This window comes from Loxodonta africana, chromosome 18, assembly GCF_030014295.1.
Source record: "Loxodonta africana isolate mLoxAfr1 chromosome 18, mLoxAfr1.hap2, whole genome shotgun sequence".
NCBI classification, from domain to species: domain Eukaryota; kingdom Metazoa; phylum Chordata; class Mammalia; order Proboscidea; family Elephantidae; genus Loxodonta; species Loxodonta africana.
In genome coordinates this window covers 29,997,839-30,019,976 of record NC_087359.1, presented here as the reverse complement: position 1 = coordinate 30,019,976, position 22,138 = coordinate 29,997,839, and the positions used below count along the sequence as shown (strand labels likewise).

Sequence of the window (22,138 nt, the reverse complement as noted above, 5' to 3'; positions counted from 1 at the left end):
TGTGGTAAATATATAGGTAACAAAACATTTGCAGTTTCAACAATCTTCATTTATACAGTTCATTGACATTAAATGTGTTGTTCAGCATGTTGTTCGACCATTACCATTCTTGAATTTTTCCTTTGCCTTTAACACAAGCTCAGTGTTTCTCTAACTCTTATTATTTGGATATTTGATGCCCTGGACTGGTTCTCCATCTTTTTTAAAAAAGTCATTTTTTCTACTGTTTTCTACCATTTTCCTTTTTGTTTTGCTTTCTGGGAGATTTTCTTTCTTTCTTTCTTTCTTTTTTTTTACAGTGTTTCATTCTGTTACACAGAAAGTTTCCATGAGTCAGAGCTGACTCAAGGACAGCTAACACTAAATAGTTAGAATGCAGTTTGCTTTGCTTAGGCCACACTTGTAGTGGGTTAAGGAAAAACCTGTTGTGGTTGAGTTGATTCAGACTCATAGCAACTCTATAGGACAGAGCAGAAGTGCCCCATAGAGTTTCCAAGGAGCACCTGGTGGATTCAAATTGTTGACCTTTTGGTTAGCAGCGATAGCACTTAACCACTACGCCACCAGGGTTTCCCGTAGTGGGTTAAAGGCATCTATTTTCTATGTAGAGAGGTAAAAGATTAGAATAAAGCTACTGCAGTTTCCATTTCTCTGAAATATAGTTGATGCTAGTCCTTCTTCTCCCAGACAACTCCATAATTAATTCTCTCTGTGAGTTTTTTTATTGTGTTTTAGATGAAGGTTTACAGAGCAAATTAGTGTCTCATTAAACAATTAATACACATATTGTTTTGTGACATTGGTTGCCAGCCCCAGGACATGTCAACACTCTTCCCTTTTTGAGCTTGGGTTCCTCATTACCAGCTTTCCTGACCCCTCCTGCCTTCTCCTCCTTGCCCCTGGGCTGGTGTACACATTTAGTCTCATTTGTTTTTATGGGCCTGTCTAATCTTTGGCTGAAGGATGAACCTCAGGAGTGACTTCAGTACTGAGTTAAAAGGATGTTGGGGGCCCATACTCGCGATTTCTCAAGTCTGTCAGGCCAGTAAGTTCGGTCTTCTTTTGTTTGAGTTAGAATTTTGTTCTACATTTTTCTCCGTTTCTGTTCAGGACCCTCTCTCCCTGTCAGAGCAGTCAGTGGTGGTAGCCAGGCACCATCTAGTTGTGCTGGACTCAGTCTGGTGGAGGCTGTGGTGATAGTGGTCCATTAGTCTTTTGGACTAATCTTTCCCTTGTGTCTTTCTTTTTCTTCATTCTGGGAAATTTTCTTAACTTTATCTTCTATTTAAGCCTTCTTTTGTGTAACTTTTTTAATTTTCGAAAGCTCTTTTTTATTCTCTGAATGTTGTTTTATTTTAAAATCCTCTCATGGACACTCCTTTTCTTGTTTTTTTTTGTATGTAATTAATATTTTCTGAAACACAGAGGATATTGATAATGCTTTTAGAAATTCCCTTTTCATTTGTACTCTGTTTCTTCCAAGTTGCTTTTCTCTATTCTTCATTTTATAGTCATTTCTCAGATGTCTGGTGATCTTTGGTTGTCTGACCGTATTTGAGGATGGTGAACTAAGAATTTGTGTGGAAACTCTGAGACTTAGGTTGGAACTAATTGACTATGAGCTCATCACAGTAGGACAGTGGTTCTTAATCAGAGGCAATCCCTCTGCTCTCCTATCCCTCCAGGGACGTTTAGCAATGTCTGGAGACATTTTTCTTTTTTTAATTGTGCTTTAAGTGAAAGTTTACAGAGCAAATTAGTTTCTGATTAAATAATTAATACACAAATCATTTTGTGACATTAGCGGTCAACCCTGTGATGTGTCAACATTCTCCCCTCCTCCACCACTAGTTCCCTGTTTCTGTTTGTCCAGTTTTCTTGTTCCTTCCTGCCCTCTCGTATTTGCTTTTGGGCTAGTGTGTGCATTTAGTTTTGTACACATAATTGAACTGCAAAGCACGTTCCTCATGTGTGTTATTGTTTGTCCTACAGATGTGTCTAGTCTTTGGTTGAAAGGTGAACCTCGGGAGAGACTTCAGTACTGAGTCAAAAGGGTGTCTGGGGCCTCGGGGTTTCTTTAGTCTCTGTCAGACCACCAAGTCTGGCCTTTTTTGGGTGTGAATTTGAATTTTGTTATACATTTTTCTCCCTCTGTGTCCAGGATCCTCTGTTGTGATCCTTCTCAGAGCAGTAAGTAGGTGGTGGTAGCTGGGCACCATCTAGTTGTTCAAGGCTCAGTGTGATGGAGGTTGTGGTAGTTGTGGCCCATTAGTCCTTTGTGTCTTTGGTTTTCTTCATTCTCCTTTGGCCCAGCTGGGATGCAACTAGTAGATGTATCTTAGATGGCCCCTCACGGGCTTTTAAGATACCAGACACTACTCACCACAGTCAGATGTAGAACATTTTCTTTATAAACTATGTTATGCCAATTGAGCTAGATATCCCCCAAGACCGTGGTCCCCAGCCCTCAGTCCAGTAGCTTGGTCTTTCAAGGAGTTTGGATGTCTGTGAAACTTCTGTGACTTTGCCTTGGTCAAGTTGTGCTGACTTCCCCAGTATTGTGTATCGTCTTACCCTTCACCAAAGTTACCACTTACCTAATATCTAGTTAGTGTTTTCCCTCCTTACCCTTTCCCTCCCTTTTTCTTTCTCTGTGTAACCCTTTTCATGAGTTTTTATAATAGTGGTCTCATTCAGTATTTGTTTTTTTGTGATTGACTTATTTCACTCAGCATAATGCCCTCCAGATTCATCTATGTTGTGAGGTGTTTTGCAGATTCATCACTGTTCTTTGTTGTTGCATGGTATTCCATTGTGTGTATGCACCATGGTTTGTTTATCCGTTCATCTGTTGATGGTCACTTAGGTTGTTTCTGTCTTTTTGCTTTTGTGAATAATACTGCAGTGAACATGGGTGTGATAGGGTATATTGCTAGGAATGGGATTGCTGGATCGTATGATATTTCTATTTCTAGCTTTTTAAGGGAAAGCCATATCATTTTCCAAAATGGTTGATCATTTTGCATTCCCACCAGCAGTCATAAGAGTTCCAATCTCCCCATTTTTTTTTTTTAATGGAGACATTTTTTGTTAGCACAACCTGGGTGGTGTTATGGACATCAAGTGGGTAGAGGCCAGGAATGCTGCTAAACATCCTGCAATGCACAGGACTACCCCCTTCAACAAGTAATTACCTGGTCCACAATGTCGATAATGCTGAGGTTGAGAAGCCCTGCTGTTTGTTCCTTCTTTAAATGATTACTGTCCTGTGCTGCCTATTGTCCAGTGGAAACTGTGACTTTTCATATATTTTGTCCAATTTTTAGTTGGAGGATAACTCTGGTCCCTATTACAGTGCCTTGGCCCAAATCAAAAGGGTTTGAAGTGAAAGTATTTAAATATATTAAATCAGCAAGATATATTTAACCTCATTAATAGCTCAATCTTTTGTTCATCAGTTCTGTTAGATTTTCAACTTAATAACTTTATTTTATGTGTTTAAGCAACTGATAATTTCTTGAATAACTTTTATGAGGACTTTTTTTTGGGAAAAATATTGTAAGTTGTATAGGTAAACGAAATGATTGAATATGTGTCCCTTACCTAGCAATTATGGAAGAGTCGGACCTGGATGAAACTACTTCAATTAGAAGGTTATCAAAACTATCTCAGCGTTCTGTACAATTTAAGAAGGCAGGCAGTTTACCTTCCAGACTGTCTGAGATTTCAATAACTCAAAAGTTAAACAGAAAAATCCTCCAACATCATAGTAAAATTATGGAGAATAATGATAACCTTGGATTTAAAAGTCCAAAAAATACTTGGCAAATAAAAAAAATTCTGGAAGAAGTTGATAACAGTGATGTAGGATCCCAGGAACCATATTCAAAGGATGGGACAAACCTCAAAAAACATTCAGACAAGGCTGAAATTCATGACTTCAAGTATAAACCACAAAGCACGAAGAGTATTTCAAACTTCAAAAAGTCTCTGGATAAAAGTGATATTTCTGGAAAAAGTGATGTTTCTAGTATTCCAAAATTAAAGAAGCCAGTTGTAAGAAGGCGTTCCAGCCTCCTCAAACAGATTTCATCTAAGGAAAAAACTGCAGTTGATACTCTGGGTCAGTATCATATATGTAAGCCGGAATCTAGGTCATTAAATTGTTGAATTATCACAGAAATGAGCAGAATGAATCACTTATTAGGTAGTTTTAAGCATTTAAATTGTCAATAGTTTGCATAACCGCCACCTATTTTTTTTTTTTTTTTTTATGGTACATAGGCCAATGGATACAATCTTGTGGTTTTGTTGGTAGTTTCTTTCCAGATGCCCCAACTTTCCAAAGTTTGGGGAATTCTAACTTTGAGAAGTTTGTTCAGTGATTAACTGGAGTTGTGGAAATCCATAGAAAGTAGAGGGTCTCTTTTCCTTTGGCAGTCTGTTTATTTTGTAGTTTGTTTAGCCAAGGTTGTAGGAAGTCTATATGAAATTTGTGCTTAGAGTTCCATAATTTAAATATATGATATTCATAGTACTTAAGGTATTATCTCTTACAGATATGGGAATATCAAGACAAAATAATTAATGCTACACATCCCAGGCCCCCAAGGCTTTATGGTCTTCCTGAAAGATGAACACTGATCTCCCAACAAATATATGTATTGCATCTGCCCCCTTTCTGTACTACTTCATATGCAGAGGTGCTGTGTATGGAACCTAATTAAACACTCCTTCCTGTAATCCTTTGCTGAAGTTACTTACCACTCTCATACTTAGTGTTCTGGAGACAGAGATGTGTGAAATACTTCATCTGGTATAACTTCCCCAAAGAATTTGATGGTAATTGGGCAACTATGAAATGTGACTGCTTCCAGAACTAAAAAAAAATTTTTTTCATTAAAAAAAATTTTTAACTTTTCATTTTAAAATAATTGTACATTTATAAAAATTTTAAAATTGTTAAAAACTCCCATATATCCTTCATCTAGTTTCCCCAAATGTTAAGATCTTATATAGCCACAACATAATTATCAAAACTAGAAAATTAATATCGATTCAATATTATCTACTCATCTACAGACTTTATTCAAATTTTGTCTAGTGTTCCAAAGATGTTCTTTTGGTTCAGGATCCAATCCAGGATCACACATTGCATTTAGTTTCCATGTGTCCTTAGCCTCCTCCAATCTGGATGATTCCTTAGTTTTACATTTGACACATCTGAAAAGGGTTGGCAAGATATTTTGTGTAACATCCTGCATTTTGTGTTTTCCTGATATTTCTTAATCAATAAGTTCAGGTTATGCATTTTTGGCCATAGAAGGGATCCATAGAAGGGATAGTGTGGCTTCTCAGTGCATCAAATCAGGAGGCTCATGATGTGCATGGGTACCTGCTTCCAGGGTTTTATGTTTTTGAAGGTTGTGAACTTAAAGCATGGCAAGGGAAAGGGAAAGGGAAGAAATCTCTAACATTTTTGCTTGGAATCCCGGAATTTAAATAAAACACATTGGTGTTTTGATCTTTTGGACTCATTCATTATGTTCTAATCACAAGAAAGCAGCGCTGGCGGGGCCACTGGAACAGGCTGTTCAAATAAGTAGGCTATAAATGTTTTTAGATTTTCAATACAGTTTTGGGCTTGAGTTATAGGAGAATAGTTAACTATAGAACACAACAGAAATGTGAAGAGAAGAGCAGTGCTTCCATAAGGTAATATTAAATAGATAAAACTTGCTCTTTGATTATTAAAGATTTTAGGTACCAGTTATTATTGTTAGACATACAAAGTCTGTTGCTTACTAATCCTGCACATTTTGCAGGTTTAGAAAATGTCTGTGAAGCTGTCCGTAAACTCAAAGAAAATTACATTGCTGCAGAAGAACTTCAGTCCATTTTACCTTCAGTGGGAATTACTTTATCTGATAAAGAGTTTCAGAAGATTGTGACAGACACTACCAGAAATGGTATGATACATAATACAAAATTTTGGGGGGAAATTTAGGTATTTTTATGGGATAATATTAAACATTGGTGCAAGTTCCATGAACTTGGAATGGGACAGAATGGGTCATTTTAGAGGAACTTCAGAAAAAACAGATATAAAAGTACAAAGTAGTAAAAGTAGAAAGTCTGACCTGATGGATTAGTTTGGAGGAGGTAGGGCTTTCATATTTCAGAATTGTTTCGGTAAGACTCTTTGTCACTAGACCTAGCTGTGCCTTCTAGGCTGGGAAAGACCCTAGGGAAGGCTGATCCAGTTGTACAGAGATTCAGAAAGTAAGACCACAGTATTCAAGGAGAATAAAAATCTCTAAGCAAATAGCTCAGGGATCCAAAAATAAATAATTGGAGATACCAAATGTAATGGAATTTAAGGATAGTGATACCTAAACAATCCAGGCAGGCACTTAGCATCTAGATGTTTAATAGCATATCACAATCACTGTACTAAATTCAAGGGAGAGTGTAAGTTTAGTTTTTGTATTGGAGAAGTTGTTTTATCAGTAAGTAAGAATTGTCCACAGCTGAAGTTCAGTTGAGAATAGGGAAGAGGCAAAATTTTGATAAAGACTGACTTAGGATAACGTTACAAGTAAATTCCCATAAACTGAGCACAATTTCTTAGCTAAGGTAAATAGGAAAGAAGACTTTTTGATTAAAAGAAATATCTGTTGTTGTTGTTAGGTGCTTTTGAGTTGGTCCTGACTCATAACAACCCTATGTACAACAAAACGAAACATTGCCCAGTTCTGCACCTTCCTCACAATTGTTGGTATGTTTGAGCCCACTGTTGCAGCCTCTGTGTCAATCCATCTCATTGCAGGGCTTCCTCTTTTTCACTGACCCTCTACTTTACCAAGCATGATGACTGGGCTGTCCTGATAACCTGTCCAAAGTATGTGAGACAAAGTCTCACCATCCATGCTTCCAAGGAGCACTCTGCCGGTACTTCTTCCAAAACAGACTTGTTTGTTCTTCTGCACTTCATGATATGTTCTTCGCCAACACCATAATTCAAAGGGGTCAATTCTTCTTCAGTCTTCCTTATTCATTGTCCAGCTTTTGCATGCATGTGAGGTGATTAAAAATACCATGGCTTGGGTCAGGCACCCTTCATCCTCAAAATGATGTCTTTGCTTTTCAACACTTTAAAGATGTTTTGTGCAGCAGATTTGCCCAGTGCAATGCATCCTTTGATTTCTTGACTACTGCTTCCACGGATGTTGATTGTGGATCCAAGGAAAATGAAATCCTTGACAACTTCAATATTTTCTCCGTTTATCTTGATGTTGCTTATTGGTCCAGTTGTGAGAATTTTTAGTTTTCTTTATGTTCAGCTGTAATCCATACTGAGGGCTGTATTTTTTGATCTTCATTGGTAAGCGCTTCAAGTCCTCTTCACTTTCAGCAAGCAAGGTTGTTTCATCTGCATATTGCAGGTTGTTAATGAGTCTTCCACCAATCCTGATGCCCTGTTCTTCTTCATATAGTCCAGCTTCTCAAATTATTTGCTCAGCACCCAGATTGAATCCGTATGCTGAAAGGATACAACCCTGACGCACACCTTCCCTGATTTTAAACCACGCAGTAATCCCTTGTTCTGTTTGAACAACTGCCTGCTGGTCTACGTACAGATTCTGTATGAGCACAATTAAGTGTTCTGGAATTGCCATTCTTCACAGTGTTATCCATTATTTTGTTATGATCCATACAGTTGAATGCCTTTGCATAGTCTGTAAAACACCGGTGAACATTTTTCTGCTTTCAGCCAAGAACCATATGACATCAGCAATATCCCTCGTTCCATGTCCTGTTCTGAATCTGGCTTGAATTTCTGACAGTTCCCTGTCAATGTACTGTTGTAACTGTTTTTGTATTAGATTCAGCAAACTTTTACTTGCATGTGATATTAATGATATTGTTTGATAATTTCCGCATTCTGTTGTATGACCTTTGTTTGGAATGGGCACAGATATGAATCTTTTCCAGTCCATTGGCCAGGTAGCTGTCTTCCAAATTTCTTGGCATATTTGGAAGATATGAGCACCTCCAAAGCTGCATCTGTTTGTTGAAATATCTCAATTGGTATTCTGTTAGTTCCTGGAGCCTTGTTTTTCGCCATTCCCTTCAGTGCAACTTGGACTTCTTCCTTCAGTACCACAGGTTCTTGATCATATGCTACTGACTAAAATGGTTGAACATCAACCAATTCTTTTTGGTACAGTGACATTGTGTATTTCTTACATTTTCTTTTGATACTTCCTGTGTCATTCAATATTTTGCCCATAGAGTCCTTCAGTATTGCAACTCGAGGCTTCAATTTATGGTTCAGGTTTTTCAGCTTGAGAAATGCCAAGTGTTCTTCTCTTTTGGTTTCCTAACTCTAGGTCTTTGCGCATGTTGTTATAGTACTTTACTTTGTCTTCTCAAGCTGCCCTTTGAAATATTCTGTTCAGTTCTTTTTACTGCATCATTTCTTCCATTTGCTTTAGCTACTCAATGTTCAAGAGCAAGTATGAGAGTCTCTTCTGACATCCATTTGGTCTTTTCTTTCTTTCCTGTCCTTTTAATGACCCTTTGCTTTCTTCAAGTATGGTGTCCTTGATGTCATCCCGCAACTTGTCTGATCTTCGGTCATTAGTGTTCAATGCATAAAATCTATTCTTGAGATTTTATTCTCCAGATTCAGGTGGGATATACTCAAGGTTGTAATTTGGTTCTTGTGGACTTGTTTTAATTTTCTTCAGCTTCAGCTTAAACAGTGGTCACAAATATGAATCTCTTCCAGTGAGCAATTCATGGTCTGTTCCACAGTCGGCCCCTGGCCTTGTTCTGTCTGATGATATCGAGTTCTTCCATTGTCTCATTCCACAGATGTAGTTGATTTGATGCCTGTGTTTTCCGTCTGATGAGGTCCAAGTGTATAGTTGCCGTTTATGTTGTTGAAAATGGTATTTGTAATGAATAAGTCATTGGTTTTGCAAAATTTTGTCATGCACTCTCTGGCATCATTTCTATCACCAAGGGCGTATTTTCCAAGTTTCCATCCTTCTTCTTTGTTTCCAACTTTTGCATTCCAGTCACCAGTAATTATAAATGCATCTTGATTGCATGTTTGATCTATTTCAGACTGTAGAAGTTGGTAAAAATCTTCAATTTTCTCATCTTTGAAATATCTGAGGAGTATAAGTACAGAGCGCTTTCCGCTTATCAGGATTGGTACAATCACCATAGAGGGTTTATATCTGAAAATAGGTAGTTAAGTGGATCAGCTGTGAACTAAGGCTATAAAAAAACAAAAACAAAAGCAAAAACTATTGCTGTTGAGGTGATTCCGACTCATAGCAGCTCTATAGGACAGAGTAGAACTGCCCCAAAGGGTTTCCAGGAAGTGGCTGGTGTATTCGAACTGCCAACATTTTGGGTAGCAGCTGCACTCTTAACCACTTTGCTACCAGGGTTCCAAACTAGGGAACAGGTGGAAATATTTGGATCTGTCAAGATTGGTTAGTATTGTCAATGTATCCTAATTGATAGCATATTGACTGAATTTTTGTAATGGTGTGACATAAATAGACTCCTTAACTTTGCCATGGTCACCCTTCCTTTTTCTGATTTATCGAGAATTTAATACCTAGCTCAATCCTTTGCACATAATTGGTATTGAAAAGGCAGGGACCATGTCTTACTTATTTTTGTATTTTGGTGCCTAGCATAGTTCTTGGGACTAATATTCCCTCAATAATTGGTGAAATAAAATAGACTGACCTAATTTAGAAAGATTCATCTTAGATGTAGGATGTAAACAAGAAATAGGATGATGATGAAATGAAGGATCAAATGATTTTAATAGTTGTATTAAAATGGGAATTTACCTTTTATGTAAAAATACAACAGAACGTATGACTTAAACTATTTTACAGAAAATGAAATGGTGAAGTTAGATGACTTTATGAGTGCTCTTGCAAAGGAGCGAAGTCTTCCCGAATGTGCTGGTAGGTAGCAAATTTATTTTTAAAATGATTTTGTGGAAAGAGTACTTAAATTGAGAAGAATTAAGTTCAATAGAACTGGGTTTGCTTTTGGATAGATTCTTAATAGCCATGTAATCCTTAGGCATTTAGCAATTTTTTCTTAACTTGCTACATCAAATAGCTAACTTGCCTGTCTCACAGATTGTCATACGGTTTTTACAAGCGGAAAGTGCTACTCAAATGTATAGTAATATTAGTCATAAGAGCAAATAAATAATTATTCCCAGTGATAAGTAATGGATGGGTGATTTGATTTTTTATAAGGAACTTGTTTGAATAAAACGGGTTTTGGTTCACCTTTGGTTTAGAACATTTTAAAAAACAATTTTATTGAGGTATAATTTATATACATAATGTTAAAACTGGAAACAATTCAAATGTCCATTGACTGGTGGGCTGTCAACAAAATGGAGTATGTTGGTGTTGTTAGGGGCCATCGAGTTGGTTCCGACTCACAGTGATCCTGTGTACAACAGAACGAAACACTGCCCGGTCCTGTGCCTTCCTCACAGTCGTTGTTATGCTTGAGCCCATTGTTGCAGCCACTGTGTCAGTCCACCTTGTTGAGGGTCTTCCTCTCTTTTGCTGACCTTCTCCTTTACCAAGTGTGATATTCTTCTCCAGGGACTGATCCCTCCTGATAACATGTCCAAAATATGTGAGACGTAATCTCGCCATTCTTGCTTCTAAGGAGCATTCTGGTTGTACTTCTTCCAAGACAGATTTGTTCATATATCCATATAATAATACTAATTAAGTCATATGAAGGAATGAATTACTAATAATACATACTACAACATGAGTTAACCTAAAAGCGTTATGTAAAGTGAAGGAAGCTAGGCACAAGAGACTTACTTACATATTATATGATTCCATTTATAGTCAGTGTCCAGAAAAGGCAAATTTATAGAGACAGAAAGCAGATCAATGGTTGGCTAGGGATGGGACACGGGATTAACTGCAAATGGGCTTGAGGGAATTTGGAGAGTGACAGACATGTTATAAAATTGGATTGTGGTGATGGTTATATAACTCTAATTTTACTGAAAATCAGTGAATGGATTAATTTTATTCACATAAGTTATACTTTAATAAAACTCTTTTTGCTACTGAGAATTGGACTACTAGGAAATTTTTAATTGTTGGAGAATTAAATGGAGAAATTTTGTATTTTTCCTGTGTATATACAATGATATTCTTATCAGTGCAATTAAATTGGTGCTTCCTTAGGTGCAGAGACTATAAAAAAGTCATATGCTATATTTTGATTCTAATTTTGAAACATATTTATTTTCAGTTTTATTGAAGATTCTGGTTATACTTTTAGTATATCACATTTCTAAAGTGATTTGTATTTTGCTAATTTAGTGTTATAACTAAAATTCATCTTATTTATTGCTGATATTTTTCTTTGAATTTCTATTTTTAATACTTATTAGCACATTGCTTTATTTTCAGTATTGCCTGATGTCATTAAAGCCATTGATAAAATTAAAGATGAAAATGTCGATTGTGAGGATTTAAAAACTTGTCTTCAAAATTTTGGAGTTTATCTTTCTAAGTCGGAATTTGAGATGATCAAAGATTTGACTCAAGTTGATGGTAAGTGGGACATTTTCAGGCAAACTAGATTGACACATCTGAAAAGAGGGTCAGTTTGTAATTTTTTCCCTCAGAATAATGGCTTTATTGTTTTTATTAGAAAAAAATCCATAAAAATTAAACCAACACTGAAAAGTTAAAAAAAATACTCTGTAAGTACGGAGGAACTTCATTCCAAATCACAATATCTAGAAACAACCAGCATTAATAGTCTTTTCAGACATTTTTCCCTAGGCAAATAAAAAGAAAGCAGGGTTTGTGATCCTGCTATTTGGCAGGTAGAAGTCAGGACAGAAAGCGTTAAATAGGACAAAGAAGGACTCCCTATTGTGTCAAAGCCCCCAAGTCACAATGAAGGTGTACTGGTTTTGAATGTCTGTGCCCCATCTAACTTAGCAGCAACTTTCCTAAAATAGAAACTATAGCAGTTGTGTGAGGTGGCATAGACAGACACACTAATAGGAGATTTTAAACACAATACTCAGTCCAAACAGGTCTAGTGAACAAAAAAGAAAAGAAAGGGAAGATACATAGAAGATCTAAGTAACATAATCAAAAAGGTAGATCTTAAGGGTAGCATCCGGGTCGCTATGAGTCGGAATCAACTTGACGACAGTGGGTAAGGGTAGAATAATTCAATATCATTAAGATGTCATTTCTCTCCTTGGTAATATATAAATATAATGTGACCCCAATAACAATACCAAAAATATTTATTCTATATACAGAAAATTTGGTTCTAAAGTTCCTATGGAAAACTCATCAAAGAAGACTAGCCAGGAAAACTCTGAAAAAGATCAATAAGTATGGAAGAGTTCTGCTGTTAGTTGCTGTAGAGTCAATTCTGCCTGGTAGTGACCCTGTGTGTGCAGAGTAGAACTACTCCATAGGGTTTTCAAGGCTGTGACCTTTCTGAAACAGACTGCCAGGCTCCTGAGGAGCTCCCAAGGAACTTCTGGGTGGATTCAAACTGCCAACCCTTAGGTTAGTAGGCAAGTGCTTAACTGTTGGCATCACCTAGGGAACAATTCTACCAGATAGTAAATCATACTGTAAAGTCTATATAGATGGGTCAGTGGGACAAAGTAGACGGTCCAGAAATATACCCAGCTACTTGAAGAAGTTAGTATATGATAAAGGTGGCATCTTAAATGACTGGGGAAAAAATGGACTTTTAATAAATGATCTAAAAAAAAAAAACAACAAAAAAAAACCCAGGTGCCTGTAAGTAGAGAAGAAGTTGAATAAACTCTAGTGCATTCACATGATGGAGTAATATGCCTCTGCAAAAAGGAGTGAAGAATCTCTCTGGGCTCTGCTATACACAGTGATATCTAGGACACTTTGTTAAGTGAAAATTGAAAGCAGAGGAAGCTGTGTAGAGCAGGCTAGCTTTTACCTAACAGTTGGAGAGGCAGTATATGAATATATATAGGCATTTTCTTATATTAAAAAAGAAACCATAAAATTAACTCTTCTTTCCTGTGCAAAATACAAATTGCTAGTAGTCATATAAGAAGATTCCAGTAATCAGGCATGTGCAAAATTTAGGTGACAATGAGATACCTTTTTATACCAAGTAAATTGGCAAAAATGAAGTCTGTTCATCCAGGTGTTGCTAAATATAAAAGTGATAAAAACCACTTTGGAAAACAGTATGTAGTATCTTGTGAAGTTTTTATACTCCTTGGCTCAGAAATTCCACTCTTAGCTATAAATCTCATAACATCTCTTGCACAGAGATACCAGGAGACATGCTCAACAAGATTCTCTTATCAAAAGTCAGAGAATCATTTATTACTTTAGAAAGTTACATCTTCCTGTTGGCGAATATTAAATTTCATTAACTCCAACATTCTCTTAGAAATTTTCAATGTCATTTATTTATGTCTCCAAAAATTTGGCTATGAACACAAAGAAGTGTGGTGCTCCTTGAAGTAAACTGGTCAAAGGAATATTTAATCTCTGTTGGGAATAGGCTGTGCTTTATCTCTTACAATTGCTTTAGAATTTTTTTCTCAAACAAAGGACTAGGATTATCAAAAACTCGTATCCATATAAAACCTTTGTGTGGCCTTAAAAAATCCTTAGATTTTTAAATTTTTTTATCCATTCTAACATTTGGATTTTATGAGGAATTGTATGTTACCAAGGAAAGATATTTTCTAAGTATAAAATGACTATTAAAATGTTTATTGGTTTCAGTAGAATACTGGAATAAAGATATCAATGTGAATCTAGGTAGCCTGATGGTGGAAGAAAGCAGGAGTCAGGAGAGCTTGCTTCTAATCCCTGATCTTGTATTTCTTCTGTGACATTGGAAAAAGTCACATTATCGTATCAGTTATTTTAAATAGCATTTTGTTTTTCTATTTTATGTTTATCCGTACTGCTTCCATTTCTGACTGGGATTTCTGAGAAATCAAAATCACTCTGCTACAGAATTCTCATTTGAGGAGGCTCTAGTGGCAGCTGACGGTGTTTGTTGTTGTTGTTTTCCCCCACTTTTTTTTTTTAATTGTACTTTAGATGAAGGTTTACAGAACAAACTAGTTTCTCCTCAAACAGTTAGTACACACATTGTTCTATGACATTGGTTAACAACCCCACGACATGGCAACACTCTCCCTTCTGAACCCTGGATTCCGTATTACCAGCTTTCCTGTTGTTTCTTAAGTAGCATTTTAATAAGTTATTTTTAATCTGTAAAAGAGCATACTAATATTTCACCTGTGTATCTAACTGAGTTGTTGTAAGGCCAAGACAAGAAAATGCATGTTAAAAGTTGAAAATGTTGTACATGTGAAAGGGACCATAATGATTTTGATTAATTTTCTTGTTTGTCAGTGTTTTTTTTAATGTAAGTTGAATTGCTTTTTTCCCTTTATATCCATATATTTGTATTGATTAGTATTAGTTGGTAGCTATAATTATGCTAGATATATATTCCTGAATATATAACTTATTTTTATGTAAATCAGTATTTGTCATAATGATTTAGTACTTAATGATACTGAAGAAAATGTGTTTCTTTCTCCCTTAGAAATGAGAAAAGTAAATTTTAAAGAATTCGTTGATAATATGATGAACAACACGAAACGCTTCTCTGAAAAATTACGTAAGAACATGATATCTTGTGTTTTATGTGGATCAAGCTGTTTGACAGATTTTAGAAGAATAAAGATACTAAAACAGCTAGTTATCCTATAGGTCATCAGGCAAATACGTGCCTGGGTTACTGCTGCTACATTTGGCCTTAATCATCTCACTGTCTACCCCTAATTCTACAACAGCTTCCACATACAGCCGAATTGAAAGCTGTTGTCGTCTTACTTTTCATCCTCACACTTTAATATAGAGAGCTAGAACCATGTATGTGAGATTCATCATTTGGAGGATTTAAATGTCTTCCCACTTTGAGAAAGTGGTGCCATCCAGTGGCTGTATATGAACACCAACATGCAGAATTTCCGGTTTCAAGCTGTTTGTATTTCTTTTCATCTTCCAATTTATTTAGTAACATTTAATGAGCCATTACTGTGTATCAGGCTTTATATTAAGTTGTGAGCGTGCTAAGATGAAAAAGGCAGTCTTTGCCATTAAGAAACTCACTGTAAAGAAATGTAAGGTCGTATTTATATATTTTAAATGGAACAAAAACTTTATACTCTTTTGAGTGAAGTTAGTATTTTAAAAATTGGGGTTAAAATAATAATTGTGTTATTTTGTACTTACATATTGGACAGTAGTGGGTTTTAAGTAACAATTGTTTTTTCCTTATAATATAAATTGACTTATTTTGTCTCCTATACAAGGATATACAATACACTGATTGAGTGAAGAGATTGTATTGTCAAAGTCACTTCATTTTTCCTAGGAATTTCAATTTCAGGGAGAACAAACATTTTATTAGCACAAATATATTTAATTGTATCATATATTATCTTATTCATATCTGTAGTTATATTTCCTTACTCATTCTTAATATTTTATGTTCATGTCTGCTTCTTTTCCTTTTTTCTTTATCAGACAGCTTAGGGACATGTCTTATTTGTTGGTCTGCATACCTCATTGGGACCTTCCATCCATTTGCCTGTCTACTTTCTCCTTATGCATCAGTCTCCTCCTGTTTTTACATTTCCTCCTTAAAAAGAAAAAATTTTTTTTTTCCTTATCCAGTTTAAATTCTCCGGTCCATCCCTCCCCAATACTGTAAACTCCCTTCTCCATGTCCTTTTGTTGCACCTATTTGACAACACTCCTGATTCTGAATGAACCCAATTACCTGCCTTTTCCTTGTATCTAACAGCATTTCTGGAGAAAAATCACACATCTAAGCAGATTAAAGAAGCACCACTATAAAAATCTCGGTTATCAATGTCTGCTGACCATCATACTATCTAGGAATTATGTGATTTTCTTTTTATTCAGTTAGCTCATCCTCCCACTCTCTGAAACAAGTATTTAAAAATCTTCTCCATTCTCCTCAAACTTCCAATGCTACCCCACACTTTACCTCTCATGCATTTAGAAGATAACTTTGCCTTTATAGAGAAAATGAAAGCCATCTGATAGGAACTACCACAGCTTTTTTTTCTTAATACTAAATTTCTAAATATATTTAACTCTGTTTTACTTCCTCCTCCTTCTTTTTTGAGATAAGGAAAGAGGTGCCCCTTTTCCTACTATATGCCAATTCTTCCCTTCTATGCCTTGGATTCCCCCGTATGTCTGTCAATTTGTCGTACTATGGTGGCTTGTATGTGGCTGTGATGCTGGAAGCTATGCCACCAGTATTCATATACCAGCAGGGTCACCCATAGTGGACAGGTTTCAGCTGAGTTTCCAGACTAAAACAGACTCGGAAGAAGGACCCAGTGGTCTACTTCTAAAAAGAATTAGCCAGAGAGTACCTTATGAATAGCAGTGGAACATTGTCTGATATAGTGCCGGAAGATGAGCCTCTCAGTTTGAAAGGCATTCAAAATATGACTGAGGAAGAGCTGCCTCTTCAAAGTAGAGTAGACCTTAATGACGTGAATGGAGTCAAGCTTTTGGGACCTTCATTTGCTGATGTGGCACAACACAAAATAAGAAACAGCTGCAAACATCCGTTAATAATCGGGACCTGGAATGTACGAAGTATGAATCTAGGAAAATTGGAAATAGTCAGAAATGAAATGAAATACATAAACATCAATATCCTAGGTATTAGTGAGCTGAAATGGACTGGTATTGATCATTTTAAATAAGACAATCATATGGTCTACTATGCCGGAAATGACAACTTGAAGAGGAATGGCGTTGCATTTATTACCAAAAAGAACATTTCAAGATCTATCCTGAAGCACAACCCTGTCAGTGATAGGATAATATCCATACGCCTACAAGGAAGACCAGTTGGTATGACTATTATTCGAATTTGTGCACCAACCATTAAGGCCAAAGATGAAGAAATTGAAGATTTTTACCAACTTCTGCAGTCTGAAGGAAACCCTGGTGGCGTAGTGGTTAAGTGCTACGGCTGCTAACCAAAAGGTCGGCAGTTCGAATCCACCAGGTGCTCCTTGGAAACTCTATGGGGCAGTTCTACTCTGTCCTATAGGGTCGCTATGAGTTGGAATAGACTCAGCCGCACTGGGTTTGGTTTGGTTTGGTTTTGCAGTCTGAAATTGATTGAACGTGCAATCAGGATGCACTGATGATTAGAAAGCCAAAGTTGGCAACAAAGAAGAAGGATCGGTAGTTGGGAAGTGTGGCCTTGATGATAGAAATAGTGCCGGAGATCACATGTTTAAATTTTGCAAGGCCAATGACTTTTTCATTGCAAGTACCTTTTTTCACCAATATAAACGGCAACTATACACATGGACCTCACCAGATAGAACACACAGGAATCAGGTCAACTACATCTGTGGAAAAAGACAATATAAAAGCTTAATATTATCAGTTATAGGAAGGCCAGGGGCCACCTCTGGATCAGACCATCAATTACTCATATGCAAGTTCAAGTTGAAAGTGAAGAAAATTAGAGCAAGTCAACAAGAACCAACGTATGACCTTCAGTATATCCCACCCGAATTTAGATACCATCTCAAGAATTGATTTGACGCGTTGAACACTAATGACCGAAAACCAGATAAGTTGTGGAATGACATCAAAGACAACATACACGAAGAAAGCAAGAGACCATTGAAAAGACAGAAGAGAAAGAAAAGACCTAACTGGATGTCAGGAGAGACCCTGAAACATACTCTTGTATGTTGAGTAGCTAAAGCAAAAGGAAAAAATGATGAAGTGAAAGAGCTGGACATAAGATTTCAAAGGGCGGTTTGAGAAGACAAAGTAAAAGACCTGGAGACAGAAAACCAAAAGGGGAGAACACACTCAGCATTTCTGAAGCTGAAAGAACTGAAGAAAAATTTCAAGCCTTGAGTTGCAATAGTGAAGGATTCTGTGGGGAAAATATTAAACTATGCAGGAATCATCAAAAGAAGATAGAAGGAATTCCCAGTCACTACACCAAAAATAATATCACATGCAAGCAAAATTTTGCAAAGATCATTCAAAAGGGACTGCAGCAGTATATCAACAGGGAACTGCCAGAAATTCAAGCCAGATTTAGAAGAGGACGTGGAACCAGGGATATCATTGCTGATGTCAGATGGGTCTTGGCTGAAAGCAGGGAATACCAGAAAGATGTTTACCTGTGTTTTATTGACTATGCTAAGGCATTTGACTGTGTGAATCATAACAAATTATGGATAACATAGCAGAGAATGAGAATTCTGGAACACTTAATTGTGCTTATGAGCAATCTACACGGATCAAGAGGTAGTCATTCAAACAGAACAAGGGGGTACTGCATGGTCAGGGTTGTATCCTTTCACCATACCTATTCAGTCTGTATGCTGAGCAAATAATCTGAGAAGCTGGACTATATGAAGAAGAATGGAGCATCAGGACTGGAGCAAGACTCATTAACAACCTGCATTATGCAGATGACACAACCTTGCTTGCTGAAAGTGAAGAGAACTTGAAGCACTTACTGATGAAGATCAAAGACCACAGCCTTCAGTATGGATTGCACCTCAACTTGAAGAAAACAAAAACTTCACAACTGGCCCAATAAGCAATATCGTGATAAATGGAGAAAAGATTGAGGTTGTCAAGGATTTCATTTTACTTGGATCCATAGTCAATACCCATGAAAGCAGCAGTCAAGAAATCAAAAGACACATTGCATTGGGCAAATCTCCTGCAAAAGATCTCTTTGAAGAGTTGAAAAGTAAAGACGTCGCCTTGAGAACTAAGGTGCGCCTGACCCAAGCCATGGTGTGAGTCGCCTCATATGCGTGAGAAAGCAAGACAATGAATAAGGAAGACTGAAGAAGAATCAATGCTTTTGAATTGTGGTGTTGGCGAAGAATATTGAATATACCATGGACTGCCAAAAGAACAAACAAATCTATCTTGGAAGAAGTACAACCAGAATGCTCCTTAGAAGCAAGTATGGTGAGACTGTGTCTCACATGCTTTGGACATGTTGTCAGGAGGGATCAGACCCTGGAGAAGGACTTTGTAAAGCAGAGGGTCAGTGAAAAATAGGAAGACCTCAGCGAGATGGATTGATGCAGTGGCTGCAACAATGGGCTCAAGCATAGCAACAATTGTGAGAATGGTGCAGGACCAGTGTTTCATTCTATTGTCCATAGGGTCACTATGAGTCGGAACCAACTCGATGGCACCTAATGACAACAACATGCTCTGGATTACGTTTATTCCCTTTTTCTTTTCTTTTATACTTTTCTGTATCTTCAACTTCCTGCTCTCTTAATGAGATCCTTTCTATTAGCATTTAAATATACATAATTCTCTTTTATATTAAGAATAGACAGACAAATAATAAACAAATATCGTCTTCAATAACCTCATCTGTTACTCTCTTTCTCCTTTCTTTCCCAGACAAACATCTCGAAAGTATTGTCTACATGAGTTATCTCCGTTTCATCACATCCCACTTCAGTCTGACTTCTGCCTTCATCCTCCACTGATTGCCCCATGTTACTGAGGGGAGTGTTTTATCCCTGATGTTTTTTGATCTCTCAGAACTTTTAGACATAGTTTACTGTTGTTTCTTTTGAGCCCAACACATTGAGCTTGGCTTAGCGCCTTCATTGTGCTTAGGGGTATTTATTCAGTACTAGATTACGTAGCTTTACCCTTTCATGTCAGAACACAGAAAAAAATTCTGATGTAGTTATTAGCCTCTTTTACTCACTTTTCACCAAAACATTCACCTATTTTTATTCTGCCTTTACTTTTTTTCAGTACAAACAAATACTGGCTGAAAAGCATTTCCCCAGACTACTTCTATAAAACAGCATTTAATTAGTAAAATTGTTGAAGCTGCTTTCCAGTATTTTTTTTTTTTCTGAGCAAGTAGTTGTTTTAAGAGTGAATGCACTCAAAATATTTTTGTATAGCATATACAAGTTGGACTTGTTTATAGTAGTGTGAAAATGACATGGTGGATTTCTACTATTTGTACTATTTGCTGCTATGCATTGATCATGGAATGGCACAGGATTGGGCAGTGTTTTGTTCCATTTTGTGCATGGGGTCCACTATGCGTTGGGACCAACTCGACAGCAGCTAACAACAACATCAACGTGGTTAAGCAGACAGTTGAAATTTTTTCTCTGGTTGGATTTGGCCATACAGCTGAAAGTATAATCTGTCTGTCTGTCTTTATCTGTATTCATCCAGCAGATATTTATTAAGCATTACCGCAGACAAAGACTTTTTCTAGACATAAAATACGAGGATAAATAAAGAATAATTCTGGCTTTCAGAGTCTAGAATTTAGAAGGTGAGATCAGAAATATACTAAAAATTGAAGGCATAAAGAGACATTTAAATAAAACGCTACATAGTTGAGAAAATGGAACCTTGGTTGGGAGATTAAAGGAAACTTGTATAGGCAGCTGCATTTCAGAAATCAGTGAAAGGTGGGAAGAGTATAGATTTTGGACATGTGAAGATGGGGTGAAGGTTCCAAGTTGATGAGATCTATAAGCAAAAAAACATAGTGGATAAGTTCAGGCTGGCAAATGTAGGGTGCATATAAACTGGAAAGATAGAAGGTAGGATGAGATCATGGGTATTTAAATGTCTTCCTTAAGAATTTTGTATATTGTTTGGTAGATATGAAGCCCTTAAAATTGATGAGTAGGAGAGTGAGGTGATTTCAGTTGCATCAGTATATGGGATACATGTGGTGGAGGAAGAACCTAGGATTTCTTTACTAACTGCTTGCTACTTTGGACAAGCCACTTAATCTGTCTGGATATAAGTAAAACTTAAAAAAAAAAACTTTTTTTTTATTTGTATTAGATAATATCTAAGATTCTCTTTGGGTCTAGAATTTTATTTAACTGTTCACCCATCCAAGAAATAATTATTGAACACCTACTATGTGCTAGACACTGAGCTAAGCCCTGGGGATACAGTGGTGAGGGTTTTAACCCTCATGGTAGCAGATGGCTTCACTTGCAAATTCTACCAAATATTTAAAGAGGAGTTCACAGAAATACTTCTCAGATACTTCTGGAAAATAGAAGAGGAGAGAATACTTCTTAATTCATTCTATGAGACCAGCATTACCCTGATATCAAAGCCAGACAAACATTACAGGAAATGAAAACAATAGACCAGTGACTAATAGTCCTATGACTACGAATGCAAAAATTGTCAACAAAATAATAGGAATCCTAATCAAATAACATTCTAAAAGAATCATACACCATGATCGACTGGGATTTACTCCAGGAATGCAAAGGTGGGTCGGCATTACCAAGCCAATCAATTAATCAACCACATTAATAGAATGAAGAAAAAGAGCTGCACAATCCACTCAATCGATGCAGAAAAGGCATTTGACAAAATCCAACACCTTTTCATGATAAAAGCACTTAGCAAACTAGGAATAGAGGGGAAATTCCTCAACATGATAAAGGGCATTTATGAAAAATCCACAGCTAACATCATACTCAGTGGTGAAAGACTGAAAGCCTTCTACTTGAGATTAGGAACAAGACAAAAATGTCCACTTTCACCAGTTCTACTCAACATTGCACTGGAAGTTCTACCAGATCAATTAGGCAAGAAAAAGAAATAAAAGGCATCCAAATAAGAAGGAAGAAATATTTCTATTTCCAGATATAGAAAATTCCAAAGAATCTACAGGAAAGCTACTAGAGCTAATAATTGAATTCAGCAAAGTTGTGCAAGATGTACACAAAGAAATCAGTTGTATCTTATACACCAGCATTGAACAATCTGTAAATCAAATTAAGAAAACCATTCCTTTCACAACAGCATCCAAAAGAATAAAATACCTCTGAATAGGTTTAACCAAGGAGGTGAAAGACTTGTACATTGAGAACTGTAAAATATTGCTGAAAGAAATCAAAGGAGATCTAATAAATGGAAAG

General features: G+C 36.6%; 1 protein-coding gene across 1 annotated transcript in view; it reads left to right on the top strand.

Moving 5' to 3' along the window:
- The window catches only part of EFCAB13 (EF-hand calcium binding domain 13), a 110,591-nt gene that overhangs the window by 44,070 nt on the left and 44,383 nt on the right, over window positions 1-22,138 (top strand). The window contains exons 9-13 of the mRNA XM_064270967.1: window positions 3,608-4,123; window positions 5,832-5,969; window positions 9,930-10,001; window positions 11,499-11,642; window positions 14,686-14,760. Of these exons, the coding sequence (XP_064127037.1) occupies window positions 3,608-4,123; window positions 5,832-5,969; window positions 9,930-10,001; window positions 11,499-11,642; window positions 14,686-14,760 (945 nt within the window). The remainder of the gene's footprint in view (window positions 1-3,607; window positions 4,124-5,831; window positions 5,970-9,929; window positions 10,002-11,498; window positions 11,643-14,685; window positions 14,761-22,138) is intronic.